Source organism: Alligator sinensis, unplaced genomic scaffold (genome assembly GCF_000455745.1).
Source record: "Alligator sinensis unplaced genomic scaffold, ASM45574v1 scaffold444_1, whole genome shotgun sequence".
In the NCBI taxonomy this organism is placed as follows: Eukaryota; Metazoa; Chordata; order Crocodylia; family Alligatoridae; genus Alligator; species Alligator sinensis.
The window spans coordinates 3,319,381-3,331,454 of NW_005841886.1; the positions used below are offsets into that span (position 1 = coordinate 3,319,381).

Genomic DNA, 12,074 nt, shown 5'->3' on the forward strand with positions numbered 1-12,074 from the left:
AGTGCACAAACTACCACCTTGAAGCTATGTTCTCCCCACATGCATGGGGGTGGGTACATCTTAACGTGCCAGGAGGGGCAAGCAGCAGCTGTCCTACAGGTGGGAATAAGAATGTGCTTCAGGACCTGGACCACTGCCCTGCTGTGTGCACCCTGAACAGATGATTGTAGGGTAGGGCATGTTTCAATGAACTGTTACCCTTGAGCCTGCTCTGCTTGACCTGGAGATCAGGCCGCAGCTGTTCCATGCAGGCGAGCATTCCATGCAGGACCGGAATGTGGGTTAAGAAGTGGTCTCTGCATCCTGTTAATGGAATTGGCTCTGCAGCCAGGATGGAGTCTATAGGTGTTGGTGTCCTGTGTTTCCCAGCGGGGTGGCCAAGGCTAGCACAGAGCTGCCTTCCTTACAGTACTGACATGCAAAAGGGTCTCAGCCTCCTTCAAGCCCTGCCCATGTCACCCCAGACCAAGCGGCCTGGTCCTGCACCATCTCACCCCACGTGGTTTAGTCAAACATGCCATGTACCGAGCAGGCGAGGAGGGGCAGTAGACCTCCAGCTCCCTGGTGTGAACAAGAATTGGTACCTTCAGACACTGCCTCTACCAAGGCTAGTAGCCTTCTTGTTCTGACTGTTGCCATAGGAACAAAGGCAGAGGCAATAACTTGCTCTTGTTTTAAATCTTTGTTTGCTCTCAGGGCTGCAAACAAGCTGAGAAGAACCTGGGGACCCTGGGTTTGACAGGCAGAGCCCAGCAGCAGGGCAGGGCTGGTTGCTGGGTGCCCATCACAGGCACCTGTTCAGCTACTACTCCAGGGGCAGCTATTTCTGTGCTTCCCCCCACCCCCTCAGGAAGTGCCTAGGGCTGCCCCAGTCACCTCCTGGCCCTCCCTGGTTATGCTACTGGGGTTCAATGCCCTGGTACTGGGCTGTGCTGGGGCAGGGGCTGAGCTGAGGTTCTTGAGTCCAAGCTGCCTGGAGCCGGTTCCCTTCCCCAGCACCAGAGGCCCATAGCAGCACTGAGCTGACCCCACCATGCCCAAAGTTTACAGCATCCAGCCCCTTCCCCCTGACCATGTGTGCTAGGAGTCAAGTGCCACTGCCTTTGGGAGGAGATGCGCAATAGATACCTGCCCCCAACTTCTCAGCCACATCGTTTACCAGCCCACTGCACTCCAGCAGCAGTTATCAGACAAGGGGTAAAGGGGTTAAATGGCCAAAATCAGAGGATGCTCTGGAGCCCCCACTTGCAGGGGTAGGGCCTTGTGAGCCAGCACAGACCCCAGAGGAGGCTGCACCTGGCCCAGCCAGCCTGCATCGCTGCGGCTGTTCCAGCCAGGGCCTGTGCCTGGTACAGGCGGTACTTTTCTAATGGTTTGAGTGCTGACAGAAGTCACCCATAGGCTGGGGACACTGCACAACAGCCAACAGTGCAGAAGCTGCTGGACTGCCTTGCACAAGGGGACCAGGTGTGGGGAACGGGCAAGGCAATGTTCCTTCCCTCTACCTCCCCTGCCCATAGTGCTGAGAGCAGGGGATAATGCTCCTGTTGTGAAATCCAAGACCCACCATGCAGGGAACTTCTGCTCCAACCAACCCCTCTTGTGAAACCAAGACCTAGCAGGTGGGGGGAGGGAATGGGAAGGGGGACCAATATTAATCCAATCAGATCCTCACTGAGCACACACAGCTCCCACCACCACAAGGAGACACTCACACGACATCCCCTACAGCCCTTGCCTGTGGGAGACGGTTGCAGGGAAAAGAACCACAGAACAACCTGCCTCCAGGGCCAGGGCTGGGATGAAAGCCCCAGAACATGCACAGAGCAGGTCAGTGGGCCAGGCAGCACCTGGACCCCCACCCCTGTGCAGGGGCAGTGCCAACAGCCACTCGGCCACCTGGCGTTTACTGCCAACTTTTTCAAGACCTCAGCCCGTCTGATCTGGACTCCGTGGAAGCGTGCCTCTGCCCACGTTCCAGCTCAGCTGTACGCAGGCGGCCACATGTGGCAGGTCCAAACCTACTTAGAGTGTTTTATAACACATGCTTTTTTTTTATATATATTATATGTATATAAAACCAAATTGTCACCCTGGCAATTTCCAAGCATATACAGACAAATCCAACTATACAACACGAGGGGGTGCCAAAGGGAAAAAAACCTATATTCACAGACTCCACAGCCCCTGCAGAAATGCCTCACTCCGACAAAACTAGGAGGACGCCCGCTCAGAGAACATCTCTTGCCTAAGGGAGCCCAGAAACCCTAGTGTCATCATCACTTCCAGCATGGAAATGGCTGGTGGAGCAGGAGGGGGAAATGAAGGGGGATGCCTGGGGTAGCACGTGGGTTTGAGGAGTCCGCAGTTTCCATCAATAGAAACCCTGTCTGCTGAAAGAAGAAAGGTCTCTGTCCAGTTGCCAGGAGAATTAGCAAGTGAAGGGGACACAATCTGCTCCCAGCTCCTTGGCTCCCATCCTCCTCTACTGTTCATAGAAAGAGAACGCACACCTTTAGCTTCGTTACTGGTACACTCATGAGACACCCTGCAGCTCCCAGCTGTCTCACTCGAAAAGTTTCCTTTTTTCTCTGCTTGCTGAGCAAGGTCCTACATTCGTCCTCCCACTCTGATACATTCAAGATTTGCTCTCTGCAAGGACCACGCTCAACCTCCAGCTGTTACTTGTAGTTATAGCATCCCACAGGCCCAAAGGCCGCATACAAAGTTCATGCCCTGGTACCGACAGAAAACTTTCTCTTTGCGGCAGCACCTAGACAGAGCAACTCCCCAGAAACCATGCAGGCAGCCTCCAAAGAACCCCAAAAAGCTCACAAGAGCCAAGGTGTCCAGCCTGCCAGGCACTCATCTAGCTATGGTGAGAACAGGAAACCTGTGGGGATGGGGGAGGAGGGAGGGGGCAGGGGAGTGCGGGGGTAAATTTATCCTGCCCAGTAACTGCCCTGTCCCCAAGGGTTTCATGGATACACAGCCCCAGCAACTCTGCTTTCTTAAAGCAGGTCCCCCACACAACATTCAGAGCATGCGGCTATGTTACAAAGTGCCCAGACTCCTGGGTTCCCTGCATGCCAGATGCACGCTGCGTGCAGGACACAGTCACAGGGGCATGAGCAATGGAAAGGGTTGGTGAACCAGACATGCAGCCCAAAGTCACACAGCTGACTAGAGAAAGAGGTCTCTGCCAAGGACAGGAGCCGAGATCCTTTCGTAAGAAGAATGAGTGGGGAGAAAGAAGAAGCCATCAGCGGTTGTCATTAATACAAAGAGTTAAAAGTAGTAGCCCTAAAACCAGATGTTAGTAAAAACAGAAAACATGAGATCCTTGCAGAGAGAACAGAACCGGCTCTAAGAGGAACGGGGGGGCTGCTGGGGCCACTACGGCCTTCAAGAGTGTCCCGGGGGTACCGGGGCACAGGGGAGCTGCTGCTGCTCACAGGACTTGAAAGTCAGTTCTGTTGGGTCTCAGGAAGAAGCCTGGTGCCTTTGGATGAGAGGTGAAGGAGCCAGAGCACAGGCCTGGGGCCCCTCCCCCATCATCCATCAGCTTCTTGGCCAGGGTGACTGTGGCACAAGAAACAAGAAGAAGAAACTGGATTAGATCTAAATTGCTACCAGCATCCCTCCCCCTGACCCCCACAGCCCCAAGACATCCCCCCCAGAAGGCAAACACCTTCCTTTCCTCTCCTGCATGGGGTTCAGTTCCCAGCATGTCTGCAGCACCCAGTGTCCACAGCTGGGGGCAGCAGGCCCCAGAGAACTGCTGCTGCAGGAAACCAAAGGAGAGGAGTGGTCTGGTGCAGCACAGGGGGGATGCTTTGGGTGGTGGGATGGGGCAGGCCTCATGGTATGGCTGGGGGGAACAGGCACCAGGCTTGTTCTTTGCAGTTAGACAGGAGAAGCCCTAACCCACCCAGGAATCAAACCCATGTTTTGCAAGGGGTTTGTTTCTGAAGGTGGCTAACCTCAGCTGGGAAAGGAGGGGACTGAACCCAACGCAGTGACTGGTTTTGAAGTCCTGGAGCTGGAGCAAAATGAATAATAAAAGCAGGTTAAATCCTTAACCAGTTAGGGGGTGGGGGAAGCAGCTGTAAAAGGAACAGAGGAAGAAGGCCAGATTTTTCTTTTCTCTCCACCCACAGCAACGCAATCACAAGCCCTGCTTGGCCAGGGAAGCAGACACTTCATCGGCTAATGTCGAAAGCTGGGGGGAGTCCACCATATTGATGCTGCCAGAGGAGGAAACATTGCTAAGGCGACGGGGGGAGGCATCTCCAGAGATGGTGGGGGACTTGTAGACAATTTCAGCTCCGTGGTCAGTCTTGGCTTTGGCATTCTCACGGAAGGTCAGCTTGTGAGTCTCGATCTGCAACGGGAAGATGTGCACAGTGAGCGGAGGGAGACTTGGCCTATTGCCCATGGGTTGGACTTAGAGGGAGGGGGGGACTTTTTAAACAGTGAAGCTGGTTAATTCAGTCAACCCAGGCCCTCCCAAGGGGGTATAGCTAGGAGCAAGGGAGGAGATTAGAACCAAGGGAAACCCAGTGCTTCCTACCCCTTTTCCAGCACTGTTGCAGGCAGAGAGGCTCTGAGAATCAATCTGTTCACAGACTGATGGCCCAGAGGGTAGCATCGTATGGGGGCAGGTGCAAGAGGGACCTGCCTTTGCTCAGCAGTCTGAACACCTTCCCTGTCCACATAGAGCAAACATTTACGACTGCATGATCCAGCTGAGAGTGCAGATACCAAGGCTCAGGAGACCGCTCCTTCAGGGAGCCTGGGGCGTCCATGAACCGGACACCCTTTGCTCCTGTGAAGCATGAGCTCCAAGGTGGAAGTTGACAGGGAGCTACTTACTGGGATTTTTCTCCTCCTCCTCCTCTGGGACCTGGCTCTCCTCAGGCATGGAGGGCTCAGGGGCCAGGGACTGAAGCACGGCACAGTCTGGACTGTGCATCACACCACTGCGGGCTCCGCTCTCGTCTTCCTTCCCCTCCTTTCTCTACAGGTGAAGAAATCAGCAGGGCGCAAAATGCATCACATCAGCAACAGGATCTGACTGGATTGACCTCAACCCAAACCCAAATGGAGGTGGGAGGGAGGGGAGAGGAACAAAATGCCCCAATGGGAAAACCCAGTGGGCCCACAGCAGGGGGAGAGAGAGACAGAGAGAGAGAGACAGAGAGAGAAGGAGAGTGCAGAGAGCCTTTGCAGTGAGGAGGAGGAAGAATGGCTTTCCCTTCGGGCATGAGAAAGGAGATACCAGAAGGCAAGATCCGAAGCAGGTCCCAAGTGCAGAAGGGCGACAGCCACACCAGCTGCATTCAGAGCAATGCTAGCTCTGGTTCACAACAGGGCTGTACCACTCTGGAACGCACCTGCCAGCCAGCATCCTTGCTGATAGAGGGCCAGCCACATGGTGTGCTGGCTCGGTGCTGGCTGCTGGCAGGGCGGTGTTCAGCCAATGCCGGCTGTGATGATGGGGTTTGGCCACAAGGCCATTCTGTAAAGCACAAAGCAGGTCTGAGATGAAAGACGGACAGGATGTGCAGTGGCAAGCGAGTAGAAATCTGCAATCTCTTTCACTGGGAGAGATTTTTGCATACCTGGCAACCTTGTAGAGAGCCCGGGGAAGACGGTACTACCCTGACAGGAGCACTTGGTCTGTGTGGATATGTGGCCAGAGGATGCCATGGTTTGAATAACCACCTGCTCCCAGAAAAACCAGCAGCCTCTGAGGCCACATGCATGAAGAAGCAGGCTCCAAGCTGCTCTGCCTGTAGGCTACAACGGGCAGTTTGATGTGGCCTTGCAAACTCGCCCACACAGAGCTGACCTGCTCAGAGACGTGCAGGAAGACTGAAGGCTGCCCAAGCACCCCTATGGGGACAAGGGGGGAATGCTACTTGCTGGGATTTGTGCTGACAGATAGTGGCTCCGTGCACATGGGTGAGAACAGTGGTGGGACACATGGGAGACTGCTACAGGGTGCATCTGGCCTGGACAGAGCACATGCAAACCTAAGTGACCAAAAGCAAAAAATTCCAGCATCAGGGAGACACGACTGGACCAACCCCCATGACAGAAGTTCCCTCCTGGGCATGCAAGTGACAGCCGCGTAGAAGGCAGGGAGTCACACTCTTAGAGTCTGTATGCAACTTTTGAGCATGGGGCTTCCAAGCCCCTCTCTAAAAGCCAAGGTCTTCAAGCCAGACATGGCACAAGGACGAAGAAAGAGCAGAGAAGGGAGCTCAACAGAGGGAGCAGCAGAGTGGCACAGGGCAGGCTTATGATCATGGCTGCGAGGGATGGGGGAGGAAGCCAGAAACTCCTCTGTCAGAGGGGCTGGGGAGCTCACTGGAAGATGCCAAGAAAGATGCTGGAAAACATTTGCATGATGTTTAGAAAGCTCTGAACCAAGTGCTGAAGAACAGGACTTGAAGCAGAACCAACCTCTCCTTGAAGCAATGCTGAACCACCAGGGACACCAATAACCTTCCCTTGGATCACTTTAGTGCAACAATACAACCATCTGTGCCACTGTCCCAAGCACCCCCGTCACCACTGCCCCACGCTGGCAGGATTCTCTGCTGTGCTTTCTTCAGTCTCAGCTGGTGAGTGGGTGCATGGCATTGATGGGGTCATAGCACCATAACCCAAGAGGATGGCTTCAAATAGCGTTTAGTTTTTAAATAATACAGGATCAGTGGCATCTCAAATTAAAGCATCTTCTTCAGGACTCTGATTTAATGAGGAATGTCCTTTATTCCTTCAAGACCTGCAGTCACTATTTAAGCACGTCTCCAGATACTTTTAAAATGCTGCTTGCTATCATGGGCAGTCTGCCCAGCTTGACAGTCAATTAGACTAACTACATCTGTATTTGATCTGCAGCCTCAAGGTAGTGTAGGTACACACAGGCTGCACCCTTCATGGGACACTGAGGAAGCCACTCTGCACCCTGCTCCGCTGGACCACTGAATGGCAGGTAAAGCAGATACTGAGATGGTCCAAATGCTCCAAATGCTCTGCCAGTCAAGGGAACTGCTATAAAAAAAAGGACGTGATGTCTGCCATTCCAACATGTTCTATGGCACAGTTCTGGAAATGTTAGGCCCAGAGACAACACAGCTCTTCTGCACAACTGCCTGAGCAATCTAACTAAAGGCCACAGAACTGCTGGCCTGCTTAAAGATAAGCTTGGACGTAGAGCACTCCGTTTAACAAGAATTCAGTCATTAATCATGCCCACCTCCGCCTGCTGAATGGCCAAACCCACCACTCAAAGTGAAACGTTTCTCTATGCTGAGTTTGCTTTCTGCAAGTATAGCACTAAGTTACCACACACACACACCATGCTGTCTGATGTCTTGCAGCGCCACAGCTCAGCTGTTTTGCCTGGTGGCAGGAAGAGACCTTGTCTCTGAAATGCTGGCTCACCTGCAAAGCTGTCCTTCTAGAGAAAGCCCCAAATGCACATGGCTGGGTTTGTAACCATGGCTCCACATGGAGTGTGTGTGTGTAAGGGGTGGCTCCTTACTGCACATGCTGTAGCACTTTTGGATTCTTTTAACACGTGTAGGAGACCATCTCAGGCAGAAGGTCTGCATCCATCTTAAGCAACGTGCTTCTGTGACCTGAAGTCCAACTGACTTGGGCAGAGGGCTGAGGCCATGGGGTTGAGCAGGAGCCCCACTTTCTAAGGATGACATCCTTTAAACCCTGATCTCTAATGGGCAGCAGCAGCAGTGCTCAGCTTGGACACTGGCCTGTTTTAGCAGCTGCACACACTTGTTTGTGATGCTGTGAATGGAGAGAAGGCAAGGCAACCAGCAGAACCTCACTTTCAGAGAAGAGGAGGCCTCGGTGCAACAGGGGCTGGATGTGCGGAGCTGTTACAGCAACGGCTAGCCCCAGACTTGAGGGGGCACAGAGCACAGGGCCTTGCAAGGACTGGGAGAACACTCCGTCCTGGGCAGCATCCTACCTTTTTATTGCCCCCTCCAGGAACATGGGTGATGTTGTCTAATGACCCAATTTTTGAATGCACCTTTTCTTTGAAGTCCAGTTTCTCAGACTTCACCTCTACCTGGCCACCACCTGGAAAAGAAAGCAAAACATGAATGGCTGCCAGGAGGTGACAGCTAGTGGTCTGGGTCTGCATTCGTGGCCTCTGTGGGCCTCACATGTGTAACATGGCATGACTGCCTGAAGTCTGCTGCATGTTGTGCACTGGGGCTGCAACCTTGGGACAAGGCTGGGAGCCCATAATCCAACTGACAACTGCATGCACTGAATCACTGGTAGCATGTGCAAAGTCCATGCTCTCCCAGGTAAGTGGCCACGTAATCCTCTTCTGCAACTTCTCATGATGGCAGCCCTTAAAGGCGTTACATCAAGGTCAGCACTGCTGCACTCAGGGCTGTAAACACACAGAACAGCCAACTTTACCTCCCCTCCTTCCCCTCAACACTTGCAACCTAAACAAATGACATGATGCAACAACCTCTTTTGGGAGAGCCCCTGGAATATCCCCTGGGCACTAAGAAGTCAGGAGCAATACCTGGTTTATGATGAATGTTGCCCAAGGAACCACATTTGGATGTTACATGGCTCAGGTCTACTGGCTTGTAAACAATTTGCACCTGGTCATACAAAAAAGGAAAAGGACATGCAATTTTTAGCACCCCCAATGATTTTTTAACAAAAGGGGAGAGGGGGTAAAAAACACCGGAACCTGATCTGTATTTGAGACAAAGCAGTTTAGACTCCCAGCTTATTAATACACCAGCAATTACAGAAGTTGCCACCAGAAACTGTGAAATCGTTAAAACCCATGTGCAGTAACCTGTCTAAAATGTCAGCATGCATAAGATCACCTCTCCCGGGAGGGGGAAAGGAGAGGCAGTTTAATAAAGCGCTTCAGTGAAAAGAAAAAAAGTGGAATGCTGATTAATCAAGTTTCACATTATAAAAATCATTCCAAAGAGAAAGACTAGAGAGAAATGTAAAAAATAAATAAATAAATACCTTTGCTGATGTAAAACTTAAACTCTATGTCCTCAAAAACTGAAAGAATAGAAATGGTCAATGGGCACAGCATTTTTTTAAAAATGACTGTAATATGCATTTCTGAAAATGCGGAAATGGAATTAAAGGGCTTGTTTGTTTTAAAATAATACAAATAGTAAATACAGTGCAGGAAAACATATATTCAAGTGATCGCTCTAATGCAGGACATTAAAACAGTAGCATGCATTATTATTTAAAATAACTTTTTAAAAAATGTTACGTGTCTGAATACAACATCTAACCATTTCATTTAAACCACCAAGTTCCAAGATTTCTCATCACATGACACTGAGTGTCTGGAGTTTTTTGGACATGTGGTATCAGCCTTTGGAAATGTGAACTGGTTATGCAAGACTGTTGCAATACACACAAAATGGACAGTTAGACTGAAGCTTGCTTAGCAGTTAAACTGCGAGCTAAATGCCACAGTTGAAAACATGGAACAAGCTGGTAACAGGTTATACTTTAGATGATCTGGGACAGTGAGGAATCTGAGCACACACATACACACACCAGTGACATTAGGAGCAGAATACAGGAGGGAAAGGCACCATCTCCGAGTTGCTTTAAACCAGGTACTTGTTGGCAACACGACTGCGTAACACCAGCACGAGGAAGGCTCGGCTGGCAGCTAGTTATTCTGGACCTGAAAGTTACTGGACCATCAGATCTTATGAGCCCAGTCCTTACTCACCAGGAAAACTGTGCCTCCAAAAACAAAATACATCTAAAAACTAAATACCGAGTCCCTCCATTCTGGGAGGGTAAGAGGCTGGTCTGCTATCTGCATAAAGTCACTCCTCCTGGAAACAGGCGTGGGGGCTCCAAAGCTGCAGGTGCTGGCTTGACAGTTCAAGCACCAAGCAGGTGCTTGTCACACAGGGAGGATGAGTCTTGGCTTCGGATGCTGTGGACTGAACATGCTTCCCCTAGTCTTTCACTCAACCATCTCCAGAAGAGCACAGCTCACTGCATGGTCACAGAGGACCCCATTTCAGCTTTGCTGCCATTTCCAATTCCCACCTGGAAAGTCTCTTTTCAGTCAAAAAAAGTGCTCAAGATTCATTCTGAGCCAGGTCTGAAAGCAGTGCACACGTGGCCCCTTGGCAGGCATCAGCCTTATGGTGAAACATTTAACCCACAACTTATATTTTTAGATGCCGGAAGACTGACATCCTCACCCACTGAATACCTGAGCTCTGGTTAATTAAAGCTAGCGTGTCACAACTCCTGGCAGCTAACAACACAGAGTCAGAGCAAGACACATCTGAGTACGCAGTTCTTGCATGCAAATACCAAAGGGCACATCTCACATGCAAGGGAGAGAGAAAATGGAGGAGAAGAACATCCTGGGATTTGGCTTCACAGGGGAGAGCACTGGGAATGAGCACGCAGACAGGAAAAATTGTTCTTTTAACCCACATACAGATTTACAGCTGAACTCTGTCCAACAAGGCAAGGAACAGGAGACTCAAGGCACAGGAGACACTGTCGTACCCAGAGCTCCCCTATGCCTCCCAGGAACACACCACTGCTTTCAGCTGGAACCAAAAGCCACATGATAAAAGCCTGACTCAGACATTTGTGAGCTATAGGGAATGATTTCAGAGCCAGACTTGGCATCCTCCGTGCTGGCCACCTTCAAAGCAATGTGCAAACAGCACTTCTCTGCCTTTCTCTTGGCACCTTCTACAGATCTTAAGTGGTAGAGGGGAGGACAACGGACACATGGAGAGATGTGCCAGAGCCATGGGTGACTGGTGCATCCCAAGTCTGGGGAGGCACTAGATCGCTGACAAGGGCGGGGGGGGGTTGTCCCCCTGCAGCCGATCGCTGACTGGGGAGCAGGGGATCCCCCTGCGGCTGATCATTGAGCGCAGAACCACCAGCACTTCCAGTTTCATGGCGGGTGCTTCCATGGGGCGCGCAGCCAATCTCAGGGGGTGCACATGCACCCCCTACACATCACCAATGGCCTGAACCCAGCTTTCAGGGGCAGGACTCCTTCCCTTGATGCCTCTTGCTGGGGAAGCAATGTTAGAGGGTCATTCTGCACTGCCTGCCCTGTCAGCTTAAAGGAAAAAGTATGTTGCTGTAGCAACAGCTCATTTTCCACTCACTAGCTGTGTTCTCATGGGTGAGGAGCAGGAATTCACTTGCCTGCATTAGACTTAATTGGAAGCCAGGAAACAGGGTGCATGGGACAAGTGCTGGCCTCTGACAAAAAACATGGTGGCAGCATGTAAAAGCCAGCCAAAGATCACACTGGGCCCCAGGACTGAGAATGTGCAGCCCCCATCCCCCTTTCCAAAGCAGGCAGGAGACTAATTTCAGGGAGTGTTTTGACCTCTGATGGGCCAGCGCTTTTGGCCACTAAAAACAGACAAATGGCAACCTATTTAACCATCCAGTGGCAAGCCCAGTTGTGTTTCAAAGGCTTAAGTGACTGACCCTGCAGAATGCCTAAGGGAAATGTAAAACAAAAAGGGAAGTACATTTGTTTGAAAAGACTGAGGGCCTACTGCTGAGTGCAGGACAGCTCCCAGATGCTGGTCACACAGGGCAGGGTGGGCCCACCTCTCTTGGGACATGCTGGTGACCATTTCTGTGATACGCTTGCACTTGGGTCTGTCATCTTCTCTCTGAGGGCTAAATCCTGCTTTCAGAGACACTGATGTAAGCTCCCTGATTTTAGAAGAAATGCTTCTGATTTCTGGTGGTGTAACTGAGAGATGAATTTGGCTACTTCGGATTAAAAAGGGAAGCAGAAACATTGCCTGGACCTGTAGAGAGCAATAAACTTCTACATCCAAATCTGTGAGTCCAGCAATGCTTTGTGACCAACTCCTGTAAGCACCTGCCTAAAGCATGCTGGAGGGATATTCCATGAAGGGACCATGCAATCCATGGATTATACCTGCTTCAGTGTGTAATCAAAATCTGGTTGGGGACTGGCCCTTCATGTCTGATGCAATATCAGCAGG

At 51.3% G+C, this 12,074-nt stretch overlaps 1 protein-coding gene across 4 annotated transcripts in view; it reads right to left on the reverse strand.

The window, feature by feature from the left end:
* The window catches only part of MAPT (microtubule associated protein tau), a 117,494-nt gene continuing 105,420 nt past the window's right edge, over positions 1 to 12,074 (reverse strand). For all 4 annotated transcript variants that reach the window (XM_025196887.1, XM_025196886.1, XM_025196888.1 and 1 more), the window contains 3 exons: positions 8,582 to 8,663; positions 8,006 to 8,118; positions 1 to 4,384 (listed from right to left, as the gene is read on the reverse strand). In XM_025196887.1, coding sequence (XP_025052672.1) covers positions 4,169 to 4,384; positions 8,006 to 8,118; positions 8,582 to 8,663 — 411 coding nt within the window. In that variant the 3' untranslated portion in view covers positions 1 to 4,168. The remainder of the gene's footprint in view (positions 4,385 to 8,005; positions 8,119 to 8,581; positions 8,664 to 12,074) is intronic.